This window comes from Amblyomma maculatum, chromosome 1, assembly GCF_055883805.1.
Source record: "Amblyomma maculatum isolate TAMU_Amacu chromosome 1, ASM5588380v1, whole genome shotgun sequence".
Taxonomy (NCBI): Eukaryota; Metazoa; Arthropoda; class Arachnida; order Ixodida; family Ixodidae; genus Amblyomma; species Amblyomma maculatum.
The window spans coordinates 337,467,693-337,494,086 of record NC_139344.1 but is presented as its reverse complement, the minus strand read 5'-3'; the positions used below and the strand labels follow the sequence as shown (position 1 = coordinate 337,494,086).

Sequence of the window (26,394 nt, the reverse complement as noted above, 5' to 3'; positions counted from 1 at the left end):
TAACTGTTTGGAATACACTTGAGAGTGCCCTCATATATGAGAGGTGGTTTAGGTTTTTATTAGCTTGAGGAAGATAGATGCTTATTTGTTGTTTTTTTTTACTAGTTTTAGAAAAGAACTTAAGTGGATGTTAGTGTTTGGAACACTGCTGAGAATGCACTCATTTATTTGAGGCGTCGTGTCTTTTTTTTATTAGTTTAGTTACTGAGTGAATGGCTGGAATGTGCAAAATGCCTCAGCTTGTCGAATTGTACATATTCAAACAACGTTTGTAGCAAGCATAAATTCATATCTGGATGTGTAAGTCTCACTTAGATTGTTGTAGCTTGTATTGAAGCTTCATTCATTTCATGTTTTATTGTTGATAATTTCCAATTACACATTATTGGGAAGCACACAATGAAGCTATGGCGACAGTGGCAAAATAGGCTGTTTGTCTGTAGTTACTTTGAGAAAAAAATGGAACAGAAAGTTGTATGTGATGGGGGACGGACAAGTCATAAGGGGGGTATGGATATATATATATATATACACACTGTACAGTGTTGAGCATGGCTTCCTGGTGTGTTTAATTACAGAGTTGATTTGTTATTCATAGCGCATGCGTGTTTTTCAGCATCTTCCACGCCTTCATTACAGGAGTTTTTTTTTTTTTTTTTGTGTGTGTGTGGAGGTTTACTGCTAGTAGTTTTCCTGGTTCATAAACACAGCTTAAACAGGAGTCTTGGAGCTGTAAACATTGCTAGTTCGATATGCGACATGTCAATAAAAAAAAATATTGCAGAGGTTAACACCGCTAGACCCAATATAATGTATGAAAGCACTAGTTTCGCACTGTTTATCTTGTTCGATGGTAGATGTGTTTAATGTCATATTGTACGTTGTACAAGTTGCCACGAGTGGCATATATAGTCCCGCTTTAACCACCCTCATATGCCTGTGTGGCATGGGGTAGCTTGTCTAACTCGGGATCCAAGGGTAATGGAAGGCTTCATTCTGGCCTCAGCACCCCAATCTTAATAGCGAATCCCGCTTAGGTACTGTCGATGCGGCCAGTTTGATGATGCACCGAATTTGTGAGCCGGGTATACTTTGAGAAGTAATGCTTTCTGCGATTACAGCAGTCGAAGCCAAGTCCCATGGCTGGTTTCTGATATGCATCATGCAATTCTAAATGGCCAGGATTTATGCTTGGATGATGGAGACTGTAGGTGAAATGACTCGAAGCTAGATGCCTTCAGATAAAAGGTTTACAGTTCCTATATATACTGAACTTGAAGGGGATCAGGAAACAATTTGATATGTTGATACATAAGACACTGCTATCAATAAGGTTGTCTGCAATCTATAAGAAAGACTACAGTGCCCAAGGCCACACCTTTAAGTGATTGCGGGCATGTCATTAAAAGCAGCACAACTTGTGGTACGCCGTTTAAAAGGAATTCTGTCTTGTTTGGTATACCTGGAATAAACATATTTAAATTTACAAGGAGAAACTCTTATCATTGTTGCATGATATATCGAAGGTTGCCTATATTGTATTTCGTTGGTAGAGAAAAGCCCGAAAAATTCTTAAGATATCCCATATAACATGCACTGCCAGCTGTGCAATCCACTCATTTTTGCTTCCCTAAGTTATTGTGTAAAGAAGCATAGTAGGTAGCATGTTTCTTTTGCCAGTTGTAAGTCCACTAGGTGAGACCATATCAGTCTGCAGGATTGCAAGCATATTGGAAAGCTTCAGTGGTCGTGACTGCTCGACCCTTGTGTAGAAAGTAGACTCTACGATGATGCGAAATTTGTGAAATCAAAGCTTTCTCAGTTTAAACGCATTCTGTAATTTGCTGCACCAAACCGGCCTCAAGCCAGCTTACGCCAGTGGGCATGGAAGTGGTGACAGCAAGAACTCATAATACAGGGGTGCATGGGTTGTATGTATTTATTGGCACAGTTCAGGTTGTGGAAATTCTTGTAAATAAGGGCAGATCATACTTTATTTCAGAAACTGCACACCAGCACATCAACAACCAGTTCGGCAGCCTGCACGAACACATGCACTTCGACCTCTTCATCTTTCCACGAGAGAACAACACTTATGCCGCTGACACAAGTTGTGCAATGCATTATCCTTCTCCCAAGGAGGAGAATCATCCCACTTCTAAATTGAAGCAAGGGTGCACAAAAACAGCAAAGAGCTGAATGCGCGAACACCGCACCTAATGCGAGTTATAAGGCGTCAGTCTACTGACATGCACTATTTGATGAGCAGACTGGCATTCAGGAAGGGCTTTGTAATCCATGGCAATAACTCAGCAGAGCACCTTGGAGGGGCCCAAATAGTGGCATATAAGTTTTCCAGAGAAACCTCGCTGATGTATGCTGGTCTATACCAAGACCTGGTCACTTCGATGATGTTAGACATTCCGGTGATGGTGGCTGTATCGCTGAGCATCAGAGCTTTGTGGCTGATGAATGCAAAGTCTGGCAAGCTGGCAGGCTTCTTCAGCATGCATTTTTTTCGGCAGTAGAATTGTGTCTAATATTCTTGTCGCATCACATCCACGAGCAAGGCGGAATGGCATGCAGCCGGTAGTTTCCTGCTCTACAGTGCTATATGCGAACAGGACTTAGGGAAGAACAGCATACCAGTTTTTGTGGTCGGCGTCCATGTATGTGGACATCCACATACATCGGAACTACTTCGGTACAACGGAACTACTAACTTCTTGCACTAGCTGTGCATTAAATACGGTTCCACAGTCTGTGATAACAACAGCCGGAGTGCCATAGCAAAGCTTGTTGTTTACAAAAAACAGCTGTATCAGCAGCAGTGCCTCGCTGGAGGGCCTTTGTTTTGAACAGTCCACCTGTGCCCCAGAGATGATTTAGGAAATAACCCCAACAAGTTCATTCTGAATGGCTGAAAACAGATTTTGGCAGATCGACAGGGCGGAGGAAACTAGCAGTCATGACAGGCGGGCAGGAATTTGGTGCAACAGGTATGACTAATAGGTACATGGGCTCAAGTTTGCAAAAGTATATTTGTACAGGAGGTTGTTTTGCAGGAAAAGTGAGGACAGCAGAGCACACGAGGAATGACTAGGTTGTTGCGATCAATGAGCAGGCATAGCGCAAGTTCTCGTTGCAGCTTAACAATGATAGACTTGGTTACAGCACCAAGGAATGAGTCATCGTCCAGGCCAGCATCAGCCAGGTCGGATGGTACTAGAGCACATGAGGGAGTCAGCGTTGCCGTGCTTTTGGTCATACTTGTTCAGAACAGTAACATCACACACTGCACGTCCAGAAGGGTCCTTGAGATTTGCCAACCAACAAAGGGAATGACGGTCACTGACAACCGTGAATGGTTTTCCGAAAAGGTATGTCCGAAATTTGGCGAGTGCCTACACCTCTGCAAGACATTCCTTTCACATGGTGGGATAATTCTTTTCAGTGCAAAAGAGGGTGTGATTTGAGCAGGCGATGACGCGCTTGGGGTCATTATGCCATTATACTAGGACGGCTCCATGACCAACATTCCTCGCGTTTGTGTGGACTTGCGTGGCCGCATCCTTGTCAGCGTGACCCAATAACGGCGATGACTAGACATCTTTGGATGTTGGTAAATGCATCTTGTTCTTTCCTTGATGAGAACTGAATAGCTCAGCGATCTTGAAAAAAAATGAGCTACAAAGCGCCGATAGTATGCACTAGGCTCAAAAGTCCGCACAGCAAGTGCTCATCAGTTGGTGTCAGAAATGGGAAATGCTGCCACAATTGCAGTCTCCTCAGGGTCAGGACGAGTGCCATCAGAGCTAACAAGGTGGCCTAGAAATTTCATCCCGTCGGAAGCAAAGTGACATTTCTCCTGCTTAAGGGACAAACCAGCGTAACAGATAGCTTGGAAGATGGCACAGTTGTGGTGCTCTTGAAACATCTAAAAAAACCCATCTAATAACTGAGGCAAGCTTGCCAGTTGAGGGTGGAGAGCACAATATCCATCAGTGGAACGTGGCTCATGAAGAGCAGCCAGAATACAAGCACCCTGAATTCATATAAGCCAGCTGGAAGTCCACGGATGAAAAGTACCATACATGGTGAAAACAGTCCAAAAAATCATGAATCCGTGGAAGGGGATAGATGTCTTTTTCGTCACGTACAATAGCTCAATGGCAGATGCCCAAGGACTTGTTGAGGGCTGTACGATACCATCGTCAAGCATCTGCTGAATATGATGGTGAATCACATCTGTTTCTGTTGAAGTCGCTCTGTAGGGGTGTTTCTTCACAAGTCGCTCAAGCTGTTTATACAGCTTTTTCCCTGGCTGTCCTCGCAACACCAGTTGTGGAAATAAACCTTCAACCAACCAATGTCTGTTTTAATGCGATGCTTGGTGGTTGCCGTCTGGATGACTTTTGAAGACTGGACAAAACAGTCCGCGAATGATTGCAGAATGGCCAGAAGGCTCGACTTTTCTGGCGTTGACAACTTCATGTTTCACTGAGAGGAGGCACCTGACTTTGAGCATCGGCAGAAATCACACACACACACACACACACATATCAGGGTACTTGGGAGCATTAATTTCATAGAAATAAGCAATCGCACTGGGGGTCCCAACTGAAGTTTGTGATGAGGAGGGGAGTAGTCTCATCATGAAGGGCAACAATACCTTGGGCTGCACAAATTTGCTTCCTATGGAGCAAGGATATGCTTCTGCACCCGTGTCCGCAAGGACACTCACCGCATGACCGTCGACACAAACTGACAAGTCAACAGAAACGATTTCGGTGTTGGTGCGATTTTGGCTTTGGCAGTACTCAGTGTTGGCCGACGATGTTTGAAAGTGCTATTAACAGCGGCCGTACCCCACAGGTCACTGTTCTTAATTTTCCGATACGGACTGGGACACCTGTGCCTGGCTGGCTCTGAGGACACTGACGCTTTGTTGTAAAATGTCGAGGAGTCAACCACGGTTTAAACAGTAGGCTGCCTGCCAGAGGTCCCCACGAGCGGGAGTGACGTGGACATCACCCAACTATATGTGCGGAATAGAATAAAGTCATTCTTGGTCTTGATGCTCTGCGTGACATGGTGTCGAACGTCGGGCTGCAGTTACCCGAGGGCCAGCAGCGTACGGATGCTGTTGAAGAAGAGCAGCAAAGGAAGAAAATAAGAACCGCAGAAGGACAAGAGAAAATCCTCACATAATGCGATGACAAGCCTTAACGTCTGCAGCCCTTTGACTTCACAAACTCCAGGGATTGGCTGGAATGGATTGAAGAGTTTGAGGACTTCATCTACGCTTCAGGACGTGGGAGAAGGATGTAAACGTTCAAGCAAGAACACTGCTCTATACCATAGATCAAAAAGAATGAGAAATCTTAGTCTCTTAATGCCACGAATGAAGAACTCACTTCAAAGCTGTAAAAGAAAAGCTCCAAGCCTACTTTGCCTTTATATGAAAGTTTGTTTCAATAGCCGCACACAAGAGGTGGGAGAAACAGTCGACAAGCTTGATACGGCGCTGCATGAACTGACAATTCAGTGTTAATTTGGTGACTTCAAAGAACAATTGGTGCATGAACAATTTTTTCTAGGCCTAGTCAACCAGTCACTTCCTGAAGCAAACCTCAAACCGAAACACCGGGCATCAACCACAGTGAGCCAAAGCAAGCAAGGAAAATTCAAGCCAGTCTTTTTAGAGTGAACGGTTCGTTATCAAGCACAGAGCATGGAACTTCTATGATTGCGAGGAATGGTGTCATTTTTGTCACAAGAAAGGCGAGATGTCCTGCCATGTAAATGAGCAGACAAAGGTTGAACGAGTTGAATGCATGATTGAATGTCGAAATAAAGTTTCTGATACCGTTCAAGAGCGGCAAGTGAGAATGAACAGCAGATACATAAATGCAACGAAGAAAGCTAAGGAAGAATCTGCACTTCTTCGTATCCTCAAGAAATGACCTCCGTGGCCGTCACCGCTTGGATTGATGGTGTAGGCGCTTGGCACTGACCATTTTATCGACAGTCATAGTGAGCGAAGGACTGCAGCATGACAAACAGCTTTGTTATCGGATGGTGAGCACACCATCTGACTGAAGATGCGGTATTGTATGTTGTCGAAGTCCTGGGAAGGATTCTGATTCCTATGACGAGCAAATTAAAGAATGAGCTCAAAAACTTGGTAATTAGATCATAGTTCCCATAGTGCCAATCCAGAAGTTATCAGGTGATGTACGCTCATATATTGACTTGACAGGTATGAGTAAATTTTTGAATAGAGAACATGTTTTTCCAACTGTGGACGAAGTACTAGGAAGCAGCAGTTGCTTTGTGAAAGGGAATTTTCAACTGAACATAGGGCACTGAGAGTGGCATGGTGCATGTTGTATGGAGCATTGGCTCCTACGATTTTGCAAGTTTTATTTCGATAATGTCAATGTGGCCACTTTATTTGTGATGAACTGGAAGAACTTGATGACCAGTACACCTGGACACTGAAATCTGAACGCTAGACCAATTTGGAAGTCTATTATTTTTTTGGAAAGTTTCGGATAAAGAACGCGCTGCTAAGTGGTACGAACAAAGGGTGGCCTCTGGTCTCGGCAGCCGCGCCGGGGCACGAACCGAATAACGAGATTCTCGCAAACCCCAATGATGGGAATGGAAACACTACTGGAGTAGCATCAAACGAGGATTTGAAAACGATGATTCAGGAGACTAAGGACTTTGCCAACAACAGGGAGCTAGGATTCAGTCCGAGCTAAAGGAATAGACACTGAGGCAATGAAGACATGGACAAGTGGATACTGGTAACAGAGTTGTGCAAAAAAGATCAACTTGAAAAAACCAGAGTGGAGAAGCCAGCAGTCTCAGAAGCCAGGGTGCAACAGCATGGAAATGGCCGGACCAAGGAAACGATCAAAATGTTTAATGACAAGAAGAGTGACAAAGTCATGATGATGCCCAAGAGCGGTTAGCAACTTAGCCAATACTCAACGATGGTAATAGCAAGAGAAGAACCATCTAAAATGCCAAGGCACTGACTTCGTAATTCGTATCTGACCGAGCTCCAACATGATAGTAAGTGCACCAGCGGTGGTCTTGAAGCAAATACGACAACTGACAATCAGAGGAGCCGGGTACAAAGTGAACACACATGCCTGAGGACATCATCCGGGGGTCGTGCACAGGCTATAGTCAAGACTGAACAGAAAAACTTTTTGTAAACCTAAATGTTCAGATGCAAGTAGAAATCGTTGCAGCAAAAATGCCAAGCGTGTCGACAGCCAGGATCATTTTTTGGCAGCAAGGTTTTACCCAGGCAAGTCATGTATGCTGGAGAGGAATGCAAGTGCTATCCATCCAGTGAAGCAGCACATCTACCTGCAATCTGGACACCTTCAAACGTATGCCCATCCCCAGGAACGAAGGTTTGCAGAGAATGCAGCACCCAGAACCCTGAAGAAAACCATAAAAGCACACACTGCGAAGGAGACCATCTCACCGGGACAAAGCACATGAAATAAGATGGAAAAAGGCCAGTTACCACGGTGGAACACAACGAGAAGACCACGAACTGACAACAAGAAACAGAGGGTGAACAAGAACAAAATAAGAATAGCTAGCATCAGGAAAATATGGTTTAGCTCAGAAGAAGACGAAGACACCTGCAGCTCGACCAATGATGGAAAAAAACCAAATCTGTCAATGGCTGGAGAATGCAAAAAAGAGGGCAATGTAAAGCCAGGTGAGCACCCAGCCTGCAGAGAGAAGGCAAGGCAGAAAGAAGAAAACACAAGCTGCAAAAGAATCAGGTGAGCTGGCACAGCCAAAGCTATGGTATGCTGCGTTGCATTGAGGTAGAAAGAAAAATGAAAGCAGAGAAAATCATACATGAGCTAAGACCTTGCACACGTGAGAAAAAAAACCTTTGCAGCCTTTGTACTTCACAAACTCCAGTGATTGGCTGGAATGGATAGAAGAATTTGAGGACTTCAGCTGCACTTCAGGACTTGGAAAGTAGGATGGAAATGTTCAAGCAAGAACACTGCTCTGTACCACTGGTCGAGGAGAGAAATTTTGCAATATTTTAACGCCCAGATGCAGGCCTCAAGAACTTCGAAGCCAATAAACGAAGCTCCAAGCATACTTTGTGGACATGAATCTCTTTGGGAGAAGCAGTTGACGGGTTTGCTACAGTGCTGCTCGAACTGGCAAGTCTGTGTGAATTCGGTGGCTTGAAAGAACAGTTTGTGCATGAACAATTAGTTGTGGGCGTGCGCAAAATCACTTTCTAAAGCACTTCGAATGGACCACAATTCGCATTGGCAACAGGTAATTTCGAAAGCCAAAAAAACTGGGACGGAGAAAAGGCAGCAAGCCAAACTCAGATCATAAACCGAAACACCAGGCATCAGCGTGGTTAAAGGGAGAAAGTCACAGCGAGCCAAATCAAGCAAGTTGCATTCAAGCCAAACCAGCCAGACATTGTCGACTCAAAGCTTCACCACGAAGCATAGAGCATGAAACTTCTGTGGCCGCAAGGAACGAATAGTGTCATTTTTGTCACAAGAAAGGACAATTCGAGATCGCCTGCCGTGCAAAGAACCAGGCGGCAGAGTTGAATGAGGTGAACATCAACAAAACCAGCTAGTTTCAGGTGCCTTGCAAGAGCGGCAGGCCAGCAGTAACATGAATGCGATGAAGGAAGCCAAAAAAGAATCTATGCACTTCGTGGGGGCTGTGATCAATGGCCATTTTCGACATGGGTGCTAAAGTAGCAGTTGTCGGCAACTCATTCGCTCGCAAGCCACCACATTTAGAAAAGGTGCAGGAGCTGTGAGGACCGAGCAACTTTATGCTGCACACTCTAGGAAGGTTGAAAACACAAATTGAAAAGTGCTCGAACTGGTGTACGTAGCTACCAAAGCTTTACACTCTTCTGCCTGCATTGCTAGCATGGGCGCCTGGCATTGTCCGTTTCATTGACATGTTTGTAGCATGACATGAGCAGCTCTTTGCTGGTATTGGTTGCATACCAGATGAGCACACCATCTGACTGTTGATGCCGTAGCGTATGTTGTCGAAGTCTTGAGGATTCCAATTTCCATGAAGAGCAAAGTAAAGGAGGAGCTCGAAAACATGGAGAATCAAGGCATAATTCAGAAGATAGCAAAGCGAACAGTCTCCCATAATGCCAGCCCAGAAGGCATCAGGTGATATGCATTGATGTGTCAACCTAATACATATAGGGTGAGAGTCATGAATGGCATTTGTTGCCAACTATGGACTATGGAACACTTGTCCAGTCCTCTTCTCGTCCTTGGTATTTTTTTTCTGTGCTTTGCTTTGTTAACGATGAACCAACACGCCCAAACATTTTCTATGGACGTAATCTAGGAAATAGAAGTCGCCTTGAGAAAGGGTATTTTGAACCGAATGGGTATACTTTAGAGCGTGGTATGGTGCACGTGGAACATTGGCTTCAGAGTTTTTCAGAGTTGGATGAACTGAATGACCTGCGCACTTGTGTACTGAAATATGAACAGTAGGCCAATCTGGCGACTTATCATCCAGTTCGTAAGTTCTGGTACAACCGCGCCACTTATAAGTGGCACAACACAAGCAAAGCGCGGCCTCAGTGGCCGTGCTGAGGCACGAACTGACTGATGAGATGCTCGCAAGCTCTGGCGACGGGAATATAAACAGTATAGGAGTGGTATTAAATGACGATTCAGGAGACTGAGGACTTCTTCGCCACCAACGATAGGGAACAAGAAGCCATATGAAGAGTGAAGAAGACAGAGGCAATGAAGATATGAACAGCTGGATACCCGTTCTACAGACGTGAGCAAAAGAAAAACTCGAAAAGGCCGGACTGAGGAGAAACATGGAGAAAACACCAGGAAAACCGAGCAAAAGATGAAAGTGTTTCATAATGCAAATTCACCCCTACCAAAGAACGATATCAATGCCATTACGAGGCCCAAGAAGTGTTTGCTACTAAGTGTATACTGAACTCTGGTAATAGCAAAAGCCATTCAAGAAGTGGGGTGACATCATCCAGAATGCCAAGATGCGGACTAAAATGTAACACTAATTGCACCATCACCAGAGACAGCGGCAGTCTTGAAACAAATATCGCAACTGGCAGACGAGTCAAATACAAAGTGAACATGTATGTGGCAGCACCTGAAGGTGTTATCTGGGCTGCCGTGTATGGCCTAGGGCCACAAACGTCAACAGAAGCACTTCTAGCAAACTTGGGAGTTTTGACGCAAGAAGCAGAAATCATCACGGCAACAACGCTTGGCGAGTCAATGACAGCCGTGATTATTTTTTGACGGCAAGATTGTACCGAGATGAGTCATGTATACTGGACAGGGAGGCAAGTGCTACCTGTATTGAATGAAGTGGAAGGCCTGCCAGGTCTGCCTGCTACCTGGACACCGTTCGAACGAATGCTCATCCCCAGGAACAAAGGTCTGCAGAAAATGCGGCACCTACAAGCCTGAAGAAAGCCATGAATGTGCAGGTAGGAAATGCGCACTCTGCGAAGGCGGCCATATCACTGGGGACAAAGGCAAAAAAGTATTGAAGAAGGCCTTGTACCTGATGGTGCAACATAACCAGAAGGTCACGAAAATGGCGACGGGATACAGAGGACAACCAAGAATAAAACAAGAAGAGCCAACATCAAGAAATGATGGCTTTGCTCAGAAGAGACATCGACACCGGCAGCCGAACCAATGGCAGATTGAGTACCAAATCCCCAGATACCAGTCAGTGGCTGGAGGACGCAAAGAGGAGGACAATGCAGAGGCAGATTACTATCCGAGCCTGCAAATAGGGGGACAAGGCAAAACGGAAAGAAGAGAACACAACCCACAAGAACAAGAAAGGAACAAGGTGAGCTGGCACAGCTAAAGCTGTGCTAAATCGTGTCATAGTCAGCTAAGATCTCTTGACTAGAAAAGATTTGAAAGCCTAGAGAAAATCACACGAGCTAAGAAGCACACTGCATATGCGAGAAAACTCCACAGCCCCTAGACTTCACAAACGGCAGCGACTGGCCGCAATAGAGTGTTCGAGGACTTCAGTAATGTTTCAGGACTCTGAAAGACCAACACGTTGAAGTAAAAAGCACTGCTCTGTACCACGGAAAAAAGCACGAGAAATGCAGGTCTGTGTGAATTCGGTGGCCTGAAGGAACAATTAGTTGTGGGCATGCTCCAACAATCACTTTCTGAAGTACTTAAAATGGGCCAAAATTTGCATTGGGAGTGGCAATTTCAAGGGCCACAACAACCGAGACAGGGCCAAGGCAGCAAGATGAAGTCAAATCACAAATTCAAACACCAGGCATCAGTGCAGTTAAAAGGAAATAGTCACAACGAGCCGAAGCAAGCAAGGAGCGTTCAAGCCAGGCACTGTAGAATGAAAGTTTCGCTACGATGCACCAAGCATGGCGTTTCTGTGGCCATGAGATTCACAAATGTTCTGAATGCTGCAGTGAAAAATCAATAGCATCATTATTACCACAAGACAGTACATTTTGAGATCGCCAGCTGTCTAAAGAAGCAGGAGGCAGAGTTGAACGAGCTGAATTTCGATAAGCCAACAAGTTTCTTGGGCCATCCAAAAATAGGAGATACGTGAATGCAATGAAGCAAGCCAAGAGAAAATCAGCGCACTTCATGGATTTTGGGGTCAATGGCTACTTCCTGTGAGGCCAGGTCGAGATGAATGCCGAAATAACAGATGTCGGCAACTCATTCCCTGGCGCGCCACAACATCTAGAAAAGTTACAAGACCAGTGAGGGCCTAATGATGCTGAGCTGCACACTCTAGGAAGCTTGAAAACCCAAATCAGAAAGTGGAGTCACGAAATGGTGTGCGTGGCCGCCAAACCCTCAGATTGCTCGTGTAGACTCTTGGCAGTGTCCATAGCGGAGGACGACAGCATGACAGGTGAGCAGCTCTTCTCCGGTATTGGCTGCATGCCAGGTGACTGATAATATGGTGTTGCATGTTGTCGCAGTTCTGAGAAGGATTCAGATTCCCATCAGAAGCAAAGCAATGAAGCTCAAAAACATGGAGAAAGAAGGCATAATTCGCAAAGTAGAAAAGCCAACTGTCTGGTGTGCCATAGTGCCAGTCTAGATGACAGGAGATTTACACTTTTGTCGACCCGATACAAATGAACAAGTTTGTGAGTACAGAACATGTCTTGCCATCTGTGGACGAAGTGCTAATAAGCAGCAATTGCCTTCAGAAAGGGAATTTTCAACCAAATGGGTGTACCTGAGAGGACGTTACGGCGTACGTAGTATGGAACATCAGCTTCGGAGTTTCTGGGAAGTTTACTTCGATAATGCCAATGTAGCCACTCTATTTTTGATGAACTGGAAGAACTTGACAACCGGCACACCTGGATACTGAAATCTGAATAGTAGGCCAATTTGGTGACCTATTATCCATTTGCAAAGTTCCAGATCAACCATGCCGCTGCAAGGTGGCACGAACAATAGGCAGTCCTGGCGGCTGCGAGGGGGCACAAACCGACTAAAAAAATGCTCAAGCCACGACGACGACAATGGAAACACTACCAGAGTAGTATCAAACGAGGATTTGAAAATGGAAGATGATGATTCAGGAGACTGAGGACTTTGCCAGCGACAGGAAGCAAGAATTCTTTCTGAGCCAAAGGGATGGACATGGAGGCAATCAAGATGGGGACATATGGATGTTACACAGGCATTTGCAGAAATGAAAAACTCTAAAGGCTAGGATGGAAAAGCAAGCAGTCGCAGAAGCCAGGGTACAACAGCATGGCAGTGTTCGGACAGATGAGAGAGACTGAGAAGGCAACAGAACGACCAAGAAAAAAAGTAAAAACGTTTAATAACAAGAATGCGCCTGTACCGAAGAGCGATATTGAAGTCATCATGATGCCCAAATGGGGTTTGCAACTAAGCCAATACTCGACAGTGGTATTAGCAAAAAAGACCATCCAAGAAGCAGGAGGGCACCATCCAAAATACCACGGCACAGGCTTCACATTTTGATTCCATCTGGGCTTCAGGATAATGATAGCAAGTGCGCCAGTGGTGGTCTTGAAGCAAACATGACAACTGGCAATCAGAGAAGTCAGGTACAAAGTAATACATATGTGGTGGTGCCCAAGGGCGTTATCTGGGGAGTCGTGCTCAGGTTATAGCCAAGACTGAGCAGAACTTGTGAACCTATGAGTTCCGATGCAAGGAGTAGAAATCGTTAAGGCAAAAATGCTCAGTGATTTGACGACAGCCAACCCAGGCAAGTCACATATATGCTGGAGTAGAATGCATGTGCCATTCATCGAGTGCAGCGGCATGTCTGCCTGCAATTGTGACACCATTTGGGCGTATGCCCATCTCCAGGAACAAAGGTCTGCAGAGAAGGGAGCACCCAGAACCCTGAAGGTAGCCATAAATGCACAAACTGTGGATATGACCACCTCACCGGGACAAAGGACATGAAATAAGATGGAAAAAGGCAAGGTACTACACAGTGCAACACCATGAGAAGACCACGAAACTGACAACAGGAGAGAGAGGATGACCAAGAACAAAATGTGAAGTGCCAACGTCAGGAAAATATGGAGTAGCTAGGAAGGAGACTAAGGCACCTGAATCAATCAGTGGCTGGAGAACACAAAAAAAGGGGGCAATGCAAAGCCAGACGGCTGCCCAAGGCTTGAAGAAGAGCCACAAGGACAAGAAAAAAATAAGGTGAGCTGGCACAGGCAAAGCTGTGTGCAAGCTATGTCACATACAGGTATGAACTCAACACTAAAAGAGAGAATCGATAGCAGAGATAAAATCATACTTGAGTTAAGAAGCACCCTGCATGCGTGAGAAAAAACCTTGGCAGCCTTTCGACTTCACAAACTCCAGTGATTGATTGGAATGGATTGAAGAGTTTGAAGACTAAGTACATTTCAGGATTCTGAGAGAAGGATGAAAACATTCAAGTAAGAACACTGCTCTGTACCATTGGTCGGAAAGCAATGAGAAATCTTGTGACACCTTAATGACACGGATGCAAACCTGAAGAATTTCAAAGCCGTATAAGCGAAGCTCCAAGCGTACTTTGTGCACTTGAACGACGTAGTTTGCAGAAATGCTTGTTTCAATCGCCACCAACAGGAGGTAGGAAAAGCAGCCAACGAGCTTGCTAAGACGCTGTTCGAACTGGCAAGTCTGTATGAATTCGGTAATTTCAAAGAACAATTGGTGCCTGAACAATTAGATGTGGGCTTGCTCAGCCAGTCACTTTCTGAAGCACTTCAAATGGACCACAGCTCGCTTTGGCGGTGGTAATTTTGAAAGCCAAAAGAACTAAAACAGAAAATTCAACAATCCAAACTGAAACCACAAGCTAAAACACCAGGCATCAGTGTGGTTAAAGGGAAAGTCACAGTGAGCCAAATCAAGAAAGGAGTGTTGAAGCCAAACGAGCCAGACATTTCAAAGGTTCACCACGAAGCACAGATCATGGAACTTCTGTGGCTGCAAGGAACAAATAGTGTCATTTTTGTCACAAGAAAGGACCTGCTGTGCGAAGAACCAGGCGGCATAGTTGAATGAGCTGGACATCAGCAAAACCTACAAGTTTCAGGTGCCTTGCAAGGGCAACAGGCCAGCAATAAATGAATGCGATGACGGAAGCCAAAAAAGAATCAATGTACTTCATGCAGGCTGTGATCAATGGCTATTTCCGACACGGGTGCTGAAGTAGCAGTTGTCTTCAACTCATTCCCTCGCATGCCGTCACATTTAGAAAAGGTGCAGGACTTGTGAAGACTGAATGACAATATGCTGCACACTTTAGGAGAAAACTCAAATGTTAAAGCGCCCGAACGAAATGGTGTATGTGGTTTCCAAAGCTTTGGACTCCTCTGCTTGCATTGCCAGTATGGGCGCCTGACACTTTCCGTCTCCATCACTGACGCCGTTGTAGTGAGCAGCAGACTACTCCATGGCATATGAGCAGCTCTTTCCTGGTATCGGCTGCATGCCATATGAGCACACCGTCTGACGTTGCAGTGTCGTATGTTGTCAAAGTCCTGAGAAGGATTTCAGTTTCTATGACGAGCGATGTAGGGGGGAGCTCCAAAACAAAGAGTCAAGGCATAGTTTGCAAGGTAGAGAAGCCAACTGGCTGGAGCGTTCCCATAGTGCCAGTCCAAAAAATATCATGCGATAAGCACGATTTGAGAACGGCATCTAGGAAGCAGAAGTTGTCTTGGTAAAAAGGATTTTCAATCCAATGGGGGGTACTTGAGAGCATGGTATGGCGCAAGTGGTATGAAACATTGGCTTTGAAGTTTTTGACACTTTTTGCTTCGATAATGTCAATGTGGCCATTCCATTTTTGATGAACTGCGCACCTGCGTACTGTAATCTGAACAGTAGACCAATTTGACGACTTACTATTCATTTCGTAAATACTGGAACAACTGCACTGCTACTGAGTAGCACGAGCAAAAGGCAGCCTCGGTGGCCGTGCTGAGGCAAGAACTGACTGATGAGATGCTCGCGAGCTCTGGTGACTGGAATGGAAGCACTGTCGGAGTGGTATCAAACGAGGATTTGAGAAAAACAAGTCAGGAAACTGAGGACGTCGTTGCCACCAAGGACAGGGAGCAAGAAGCAGTCTGAGCAAGAGAGATGGAGACTGAGGCAATCAAGCTATGGACAGCTGGATACCTGTTCTATGGACACGAGCAAAAAAAACTCGAAAAAAGCAGAATGGACAAGCAAACGGATGCAGAGGCCAGGGTGGAACAGCTTGGAAATGTCGGTACTGAGAAAAAAGCCGGAGATGACACCAGCAAAATCGTGCAAAATGTGAATTTCATAACGCGAATTTACCTCTCTCAAAAAGCGACATCAAAGCCAATTGTGACATCCAAGCAGGGTTTGCAACGAAGCTAATTAATACTGAACAGCGCTAATAGGGAAAGCCATTCAAGGAGTGCGAGGACAGCATCCAAAATGTCAAAGCATAGAATTCATATCCTAATCTGACCGGACTTCATCATGACACTAATTGTATCGTCGCCAGAGACAGCCGCAGTCTAGAAGCAAATGCGACAACTGGAAATCAGAGGAGTCAGGTACAAAGTGAACATATATGGCGGCACCCGAGGACATCTTCCAGGTGGTCATGCACAGTCTAGAGCCGGGAACATCAGCAGAAGAACTTCTGGCAAATCTAAGAGATGCGGACGTGTGGAGTAGAAATAGTCTGCAATGAAACCAATGGCAGATTGAGTACCAAATCCAGATACCAGTCAGTGGCTGGAGGATACAATAAAGGGGACATTGCAAGAGCAGACGACTATCCGAGTGTGCAAACAGGTGTAATAGGCAAAACGGAAAGAGACAACCCACAAGGACAAGGTAAGCTGGCACAGCGAAAGCTATGCTAACTCTGCATCATATTCATCTATGATCTCTCAACAAGAAAAGAGGATTGAAACCTTAAAGGAAATTGCACACAAGCTGAAAAGCACCCAGCATGTGTGATAGAAAGCACTGTAGCCCTTAGACTTCACAAACGCTAGTGATTGGCCGGAATAGAGTTCGACGACTTCAGTTATGTTTCAAAGCTCTGAAAGATGAAAATTTTCAAGTAAAAACACTGCTCTGTACCACTGGTAGAAAAGTAGGAGAAATCTTCCAGTATTGTAACGCCACGGATGCAGGCCTCAAGAACTTCGAAGCCATATACGCGAAGTTGCAAGCATGCACGAATGACTTAGTTTATAGAAATATTTGCTTCAATCGCCACAAATAAGAAATGGCAGATGCAGTTGACGAGTTTGCTGCAGCGCTGCTCGAGCTGGTTAGCCTGTGGCTTGAAAGAACAATTGGTGCGTGAACAATCAGTTGTAGGCCTGCTCTAAGTCATTTTCCGAAGCACTTCAAATGGTCCAAAACTCACATTGTGATTTTCAACTTCAAAGGCCACAATAAAAAGACAGCTAGTTGAACTCAAATCACAAACACCAAGCATCAGTGCAGTTAAAGGGAGAAAGTCACAGCAAGCCGATGCAAGCAAGGAGTATTCAAGCCAGACATTGCCAAGGTGCCACGTGCAAGGTTCGCTACTACGCACCGAGCATAGAGCTTTTGTGGCCACGAAATTCACAAATGCTTGGAATGCTGCAGACAAATAAATAGTGTCAATTTTGCCACAAGAAAGAACATTTTGAGATCGCCAGCTGTTTTGAAAACTCAGGAGGCAGAGTTGAAGGAGCTGAATTTTGATGAAACCAACAAATTTCTTTGGGTTGTTCAAGAGTGATGAGGCAGCGAGAATAGCAGATACATCAATGCGATGAAACAAGCCAAGAAAAACATTGGCGCACTTCGTGGATTTTGTGGTCAATGGCTACTTCCTGCGAGTCAAGATCGATTGATGCCGAAGTTACAGGTGTTGGCAACTCATTCTCTGGTATGCCGCCACATCTAGAAAAGGTACAGCACCTCTGAAGACCGAACGAAGCTGTGCAGCACACTCTAGGAAGATTGAAACCCCAAATCGAAATGTGCCTTCACGAAATGGTGTATGTGGCCGCCAAACATTTGGACTCCTCTGCTTAGATTGCCGGTATGGGCGCTTCACATTGTGCGTTTCATCGACTGTGTCATTGCGGAGGACTACAGCATGACATGTGAGCAACTCTTCTTTGGTATTGGCTGCATGCCAGGTGAGCACACCATCTGACCGATGCTGCGATTTTGTATGTTGTCACAGTTCTGAGAAGGATTCCGATTCCCATGAAGAGCAAAGCAATGAAGCTCATAAACATGGAGAAACAAGGCATAATTCGCAAGGTAGAAAAGCTAACCGTCTGGTGTGCCATAATTCCAGTTCAGATGACAGGTAATTTACACTTCTGTCGACTTGATACAAATGAACAAGTTTGAGAGTACAGAACATGTCTTGCCATCTGTGGACGAAGTGCTACGAAGCAGCAGTTGCCTTCGGAAATGGAATTTTCAACCAAATGGGTGTACCTGAGAGGACGTTATGGCGTACGTAGTATGGAACATCAGCTTCGGAGTTTCTGGCAAGTTTATTTCGACAATGCCAATGTAGCCACTCTATTTTTGATGAACTGGAAGAACTTGACAACTGGCACACCTGGATACTGATATCTGAACAGCAGGCCAATTTGGTGACCTATTATCCATTTGCAATGTTCCAGATCGACCATGCCGCTGCAAAGTGGCAGTCCTGGTGGCTGCGAGGGGGCACAAACTGACTACAGAAATGCTGACAAGCCACGACGACGACAATGGAAACACTACCAGAGTAGTATCAAACGAGGATTTGAAAATGGAAGATGATGATTCAGGAGACTGAGGACTTTGCCAGCGACAGGATGCAAGAATTCTTTCTGAGCCAAAGGGATGGACATGGAGGCAATCAAGATGGGGACATATGGATGTTACACAGGCATTTGCAGAAATGAAAAACTCTAAAGGCTAGGATGGAGAAGCAAGCAGTCGCAGAAGCCAGGGTACAACAGCATGGCAGTGTTCGGACAGATGAGAGAGACTGAGAAGGCAACAGAACGACCAAGAAAAAAAGTAAAAACGTTTAATAACAAGAATGCGCCTGTACTGAAGAGCGATATTGAAGTCATCACGATGCCCAAATGGGGTTTGCAACTAAGCCAATGAAGAACTGGCAATGCTCGACGGTGGTATTAGCCAAAAAGACCATCCAAGAAGCAGGAGGGCACCATCTAAAATGCCACGGCACAGGCCTCATAATTCGAATCCATCCGGGCTTCAGCATAATGATAGTAAGTGCACAAGAGGTGGTCTTGAAGCAAACACGACAACTGGCAATCAGAAGTCAGGTACAAAGTGAATACATATGCGGTGGTGCGGTGGTGCCCAAGGGTGTTATCTGGGTGGTCATGCTCAGGTTATAGCCAAGACTGAGCAGAACTTGTGAACCTATGAGTTCCGATACAAGGAGTAGAAATCGTTACGGCAAAAATGCTCAGCAATTTGACGACAGCCAGGATCGTTTTTGACGGCAATATTTTACCCAGGCAAGTCACATATATGCTGGAGCAGAATGCATGTGCCATTCATCGAGTGCAGTGGCACATCTACCTGCAATTGGGACACCATTTGGGCGTATGAACATCTCTAGGAACAAAGGTCTGCAGAGAAGGGAGCACCCAGAACCCTGAAGGTAGCCATAAATGCACAAACTGTGAAGACGACCACCTCACCGGTACAAAGGACATGAAATAAGATGGAAAAAGGCAAGGTACCGCACAGTGCAACACTATGAGAAGACCACGAAACTGACAACTGGAGAGAGAGGATGACCAAGAGCAAAATGAGAAGAGCCAACTTCAGGAAAATATGGAGTAGCTAGGAAGGAGACTAAGGCACCTGCAGCTGAATCAACGCTGAATCAATCAGGGCCTGGAAATGCAAAAAAAGGGGCAATGCAAAGCCAGATGACTACCCAAGGCAGAAAGAAGAGAACACAATCCACAAGGACAAGAAAAGGACAAGATGAGCTGGCACAGCCAAAGCTGTGGCATGCTGCGTCACATACAGGTATGAACTCGACGCTAGAAATGAGAATCGAAAGCTAAGAAGCACCCTGCATGCGTGAGAAAAACCCTTGGCAGCCGTTCGACTTCGCACACTCGTGATTGGTTGGAATGGATAGAAGAGTTTGAAGACTAAGTACTTTTCAGGATTCTGAGAGAAGGATGGAAGCATTCAAGTAATAACATTGCTCTATATTAGGGGTCAAAAAGCATGAGAAATCTTGCGACGTCTTAATGCCACGGATGCAAAGCTGAAAAACTTCAAAGCTGTATAAGCGAAGCTCCAAGCGTACTTTGTGCACTTGAATGACGTAGTTCGCAGAAATGTTTGTTTCAATCGCCACAAACAGGAGGTAGGAAAAGCAGCCAACGAGCTTGCTACGACGGAGTTCAAACTGGCAAGTCTGTATGATTCTGGTAATTTCAATGAACAATTGGTGTCTGAATAATTAGACATGGGCTTGCTCAATCAGTCACTTTCTGAAGCACTTCAAATGGACCACAGCTCGCTTTGGCGGTGGTAATTTTGAAAGCCAAAAGAACTGAAACAGAAAAGTCAGCAATCCAAACTCAAGCCATAAACCGAAACACCAGGCTTCACTGTGGTTAAAGGGAGAAAGTCACAGCAAGGAGCGTTCAAGCCAGACATTGTCGATTCAAAGGTTCACCACGAAGCACACAGCGTGGAACTTCTGTGGCTGCAAGGAACGAATAGTGTCATTTTTGTCACAAGAAAGGCCAATTCGAGATTGCCTACCGTGCAAAGAACCAGGTGGCAGAGTTGAATGAGCTGAAGATCAACAAAACCAACATGTTTCAGGTTCCTTGCAAGAGCGGCATGCCAGCGATAACAGCAGATACATGAATGCAATGAAGGAAGCCAAGAAAGAATCAATGCACTTCGAGGAGGCTGTGATCAATGGCCATTTCCGGAACAGGTGCTGAAGTAGCAGTTGTCGGTAACTCATTCTCTTGCATGCCACCACATTTAGAAAAGGTGCAGGACCTGTGAGGACCAACGACACTATGCTGCACACTCTAGGAAAGTTGAAAACTCAAATCGGAAAGCGCCCGCACGAAATGGTGTATGTCGTTGCCAAAGCAATCGACTCCTCTGCTTGCATTGCCAGTATGGGCGCCTGGCATTGTCCGTCCGCATCATTGACGCTGTTGTAGGGGGCAGGCTACTCCATGACATATGAGCAGCTCTTTCTTGGTATCGGCTGCATGCCATAGGAGCACACCGTCCGACGTTGCAGTGTTATATATTGTCGAAGTCTTGAGAAGGATTTCAGTTTCCGTGACGAGCAAAGTAGCGGGGGAGCTCAAAAACATAGAGAATCAAGGCATAATTCGCAAGGTAGAAAAGCCAACCATCAGGAGCGTTCCCATAGTGCCAGTCCAAAAGATATGTGATAGGCACGATTTGAGAATGGCATCTAGGAAGAAGAAGTTGTCTTGGTAAAAAGGATTTTCAACCCAATGGGGGGTACTTGAGAGCATGGTATGGCGCAAGTGGTATGAAACGTCGGCTTTGAGGTTTTTGACACTTTTTGCTTTGATAATGTCAATGTGGCCATTCCATTTTTGATGAACTGAACAGTAGACCAATTTGACGACTTTTCATTTTGTAAATACTGGAACAACTGCACTGCTACTGAGTAGCACGAGCAAAAGGCAGCCTCGGTGGCCGTGCTGAGGCATGAACTGACTGATGAGATGCTCGCAAGCTTTGGTGACTGGAATGGAAACACTGTCGAAGTGGTATCAAACGAGGATTTGAGGAAAACGACGAGTTAGGAGACTGAGGACGTCGTCGCCACCAAGGACAGGGAGCAAGCAGTCTGAGCAAGATAGATGGAGACTGAGGCAATCAAGCTATGAACAGCTGGAATTCCGTTCTATAGACACGAGCAAAAAAGAACTCGAAAAAAGCAGAATGGACAAGCAAACGGATGCAGAGGCCAGGGTGGAACAGCTTGGAAATGTCGAGACCGAGAAGAAAGCCGGAGATGACACTAGGAAAATTGTGCAAATTGTGAAAATCTTTCATAACTTGAATTTACCTCTACCAAAAAGCGACGTCAAAGCCAATTGTGACATCCAAGCAGGGTTTGCAACGAAGCTAATAATGAACAGTGGTAATAGCGAAAGCCATTCAAGGAGTGGGAGGACACCATCCAAAATGTCGAAGCATAGAATTCGTATCCGAATCTGACCGGACTCCATCATGACACTAATTGTACCGTCACCAGAAACCACTGCAGTCTTGAAACAAATACAACAACTGAAATCAGAGGAGTCAGGTACAAAGTGAACATATATGGCGGCACCTGAGGATATCTTTCAGGCAGTCATGCCCAGTCTAGAGCCGGGAACATCAGCAGAAGAACGTTTAGCAAATCTAAGAGATCGGACGTGTGGAGTAGAAATAGTCTGGGCAAGAATGCCCAGCGAGGCGATGACGGCCATGATAATTTTTGATAAGATTGTATTAACATAAGTCATGCATGCTGAAGTGGAATCACAAGTGGTATTCGGAGTGAAGTGGCAGGTCTTCCAGGTCCGCCTGCAACCAGGACAGTTCTGATGCGTGCGCGTGCTCATCTCCAGGAACAAAAGTCTGCAGAGAATGTGGCACCCTGTGGCACCTAGAAGCCAGAAGAAAGCCATGAAGGTGCAGGTAGGAAATGCGCACTCTGCAAAAGAGACCATGTCACTGGGCACAAAGAATGTGAAAAAAAAAAAAGAAATATGGAGAAAGTCCTGGTACATGATGGCGCAACAGAACCAGAAAGCAAGGAAAACTATGACAGGATACAGAGGACGACCAAGAACAAAACAAGGATAGCCAACATCGGGGAAAGACGGCTTAGCTCGAAAAGAGACGGACACCAGCAGTGAAACCAATGGCAGATTGAATACCAAATCCAGATACCAGTCAGTGGTTGAAGGACACAAAAAAGAGAACATTGAAAAGGCAGACAACTATCCGAGTCTGCAAACAGGAGTAAAAGGCAAAACGAAAAGGAGAGAGTCAGCCCACAAGGACAAGGTGAGCTGGCACAGCTAAAGCTATACTAACTCTGCGTCATATTCATCTATGATCTCTCAACAAGAAAAGAGGATTGAAACATTAAAGAAAATCGCACACAAGCTGAAAAGCACCCTGCATGCGTGAGAGAAAGCTCTGCAGCCCCTAGACTTCACGAACGCTAGTGATTGGCTGGACTGGAGTTCAATGACTTCAGTTAATTTCAAAGCTCTGAAAGATGAAATGTTCAAGTAAATACACTGCTCTGTACCACAGGTAGAAAAGCACGAGAAATCTTGCAATATTTTAACGCCACGGATGCAGACCTCAAGAACTTCGAAGCCATATAAGCGAAGTTGCAAGCATACACGAATGACTTAGTTTATAGAAATGCCCATTTGTTTCAATCGCCACAAATAAGAAATGGGAGAAGCAGTTGAGTTTGCTGCAGTGCGCTCAAGCTAGCTACCCAATGGCTTGAAAGAACAATTGGTGTGTGAACAATTAGTTGTGTGCCTGCTCTTCCACTCATTTTCTGAAGCACTTGAAATGGACCAAAACTCTCATTGCGATTTTCAACTTCAAAAGCCACAAGTGACACAGACAAAAGACAGCTAGTTGAACTCAAATCATATCACAACACCAAGCATCAGTGTGGTCAAAGGGGAAAGTCACAGCGGAGCCGACGCAGGTAAGGAGTAATCAAGCCAGACACTGTCAAGGTGTCAAGTGCAAGGTTCACTACCACACATCGAGCATGGAGCTTTTGTGGCCACGAGATTCTCAAATGTTTGGAATGCTGCAGAGAAATGAATAGTGTCAATTTTGCCACAAGAAAGGACTTTTTGAGATCGCCAGCTGTTTAAAAACCAGGAGGCAGATTTGAAAGAGCTGAATTTCGATGAAAAAAACAAATTTCTTGGGGTTGTTCAAGAGTGATGAGCCAGCTAGAATAGCAGATACATCAATGCGATGAAACAAGCCAAGAAAAACATTGGCACACTTCGTAGATTTTGTGGTCAATGGCTACTTCCTGCGAGTCAAGATAGAGATTGACGCCGAAGAAACAGATGTCGGCAACTCATTCTCTGGCATGCCACATCTAGAAAACATACAGGACCTGTGAAGACTGAACGAAGTTTGCAGCACACTCTAGGAAGATTGAAACCCCAAATCGAAATGTGCCTTCACGAAATGGTGTACATGGCCGCCAAACATCTGGATTCCTCTGCTTAGATTGCCGGTATGGGCACTTGGCATTGTCCGTTTCATCGACAGAGTCATAGCGGAGGACTATAGCATGACGTGAGCAGCTCTTCTCTGGTATTGCCTGCATAACCAGGTGAGCACACCATCTGACCGATGTTGCGATTTTGTATGTTGTCACAGTTCTGAGAAGGATTCAGATTCCCATGAGGAGCAAAGTAGAAGAGGAGCTCAATAACATGGCGAATGAAGGCATAATTTACTGTGGACGAAGTGGTAGTAAGCAGGAGTTGCCTTCATAGAATTTTCAACCGAATGGGGGGTACTTGAGAGTGAGGTATGGCGTATGTGGTATGGAACATCGGCTTCAGAGTTTTTGGCAGGTTTTACATCGATAATGTTAATTTGGCCACTTCATTTTTGATGAACTGGAAGAACTGTGACTGACACAACTGGATAACTGATATCTGAACAACAGATCAATTTGGAGACCTATTATCTATTTGGAAAGCTCGGAATCAACCACTCTGCTGCTAGGTGGTGCGATTCACTGAGCTCTGCCTCTAGGACAGAGGTAGAAGTGCAGCAAAGATAATTGAGCACCTCACGAGTTCTTGCCAGACATGGCGCGTCGTCCGCGTTGATCACCGACAATGGTCCACAGTTTAATTGCTCAGGGTTCTATCATTTTGCAGACTTCTACGGGTTCATTCACATCTCTTCTGGTCCCCATTATGCAATCAAAAGAATTGGAGAGAGCTGTAAGAAAAGTCAAGACCATGCTTAGCAAAGGTAAAAGATCCGTATTTAGCTTTGATGAAGTGCAAAACACACCTGGGCTGATGAGTTACAGCCCTGCACTACTCCTATGGGTAGGTTACGATCCTGTACACCTTGCTGTCAAAACCAGCTTGAGCCAGAAACACTAAACCTGTAGGAACGGTGCTCGAGAGATGCTGGCATCAGGTGAAGGCTAAAACAGTACTATGACAAGCGTCATGCTGTTCGGAAGCTCCAGGGACTCTGTCTGTGTCAACAATTTGACCTCGAATCCAATGCAACAGTCATCACCACTGTTCCTGAACTAAGGTCATATTGAGTTCAGACAGAGAGCAGGGTCTTTGGGTGAAACAGGAAGCACATGATTATGCTTGCGTTAAACAAACCATTGGTGAGCCTCAAGAAGCCCCGGTTGCATCCAGCGCACCACAGAATACACCATCATTGAGTGAAAGAATTGATGAACAGTAACATTCAAATGCAGTCAGTGTTCAACTGTGCTAAGAAACACTATAAACAACAAATGACCAGATCTAGCCGAATTGTGAGAAAACAAAACAATGGAATCCAGGCATTGAGTACTCGTGAGTGTGCCCCAAAAGTTGGCAAAAGGTGCCTGGAGGTGCTCAGTGTGATGGTGGTGTAATTCTTTCTGAGCAATACGGTGCACAAGATCCCATAGTGCATGATTATTCTCACATAGCAGGCCAGAACGATTGATTGCAGGAAGTTGCAGCAGTGCTCTTTCCATGGTGGTAGCTTCATGAACAAATTTATCAACTGTGGTGGGTGGATTGCAAGCAAGATTAGCAAACAGCTGCAATTCTTCGCTCTTCGGCCATTTTCTGGTCAGCGCATCGAAAAAGTCTGGTCACGTCCTCAACAAACATCTTTAGGTAGTCTGTATCAGACACCGAAGGCCTGTTCAGCCTTTTCTTTCTGCTTGTAGCTGCCGTAGTCATAAAGGAGCTGGCAAAAAAATTCCAGCCAGGTCATGAGGGTCGGTCAACTCATGGTTCCCAAAGCAGGTTTCGACAGAGTTTTCAAAAGCGAAATACTCATGCTCCAAATTATCGTGGTTGTTCCATTCGTTGTCAGTGGTCACACTGTCACAGTGATTAATCCAGTCTTTGGCATCCTCAATGGGGTTGCAATGGAAGAATGTTGGAGTATGTGGTGGGAAGGCGACGATGGAACCTGCAGTGTCTGGTAGACCACCAGTTTGGGTGGCCTTTGTGAATAGTATTCCATCAGAGAGCTCAGTTGCGGAGTGAACTCGATGGAAAGCCTTGCAGGGTGTGGCTAGTCCTAGGGTCGGTACGTGCTGTTGTGTCTAACTCTCTCTGCTCTCTCTCTTGTCTAGGGCAAAAGACATATTTGGCAGCTGCACCAATTTGACATTGGTAAAAATGCATGAACAGCCACTTGAACAGCCTGCATGCACATATGCACTTTCATATCCGTCTTTCAACGACTGAGCAACACAGATGCTGACTAACCATGCCACCGACACAAATAAGTCGCGCAATTCACGTAACAATATGCAAGATCGACATGGTTTACAATGCAGGTGCCTTGATTGCAGAGTAGATAATCCGTGATGATCATGGACATCATGCCGAAGTCACACGTGGTGCAAGCCCCAAGGATGTCGGTAGTATGGTGAAGCCACACACTGCTGATCTGCAAAGATACAAACAGAATTGTAACAATGACAAGAGCAAAATTT

At 45.3% G+C, this 26,394-nt stretch overlaps 1 protein-coding gene across 1 annotated transcript in view; it reads right to left on the bottom strand.

Moving 5' to 3' along the window:
* Positions 1-1,903: 1,903 nt before the first annotated feature.
* LOC146207526 (uncharacterized) overlaps positions 1,904-26,394 on the bottom strand; it is a 31,937-nt gene continuing 7,446 nt past the window's right edge. The window contains exon 9 of the mRNA XM_084588243.1: positions 1,904-26,348. Coding sequence (XP_084444369.1) covers positions 26,279-26,348 — 70 coding nt within the window. The 3' untranslated portion in view covers positions 1,904-26,278. The remainder of the gene's footprint in view (positions 26,349-26,394) is intronic.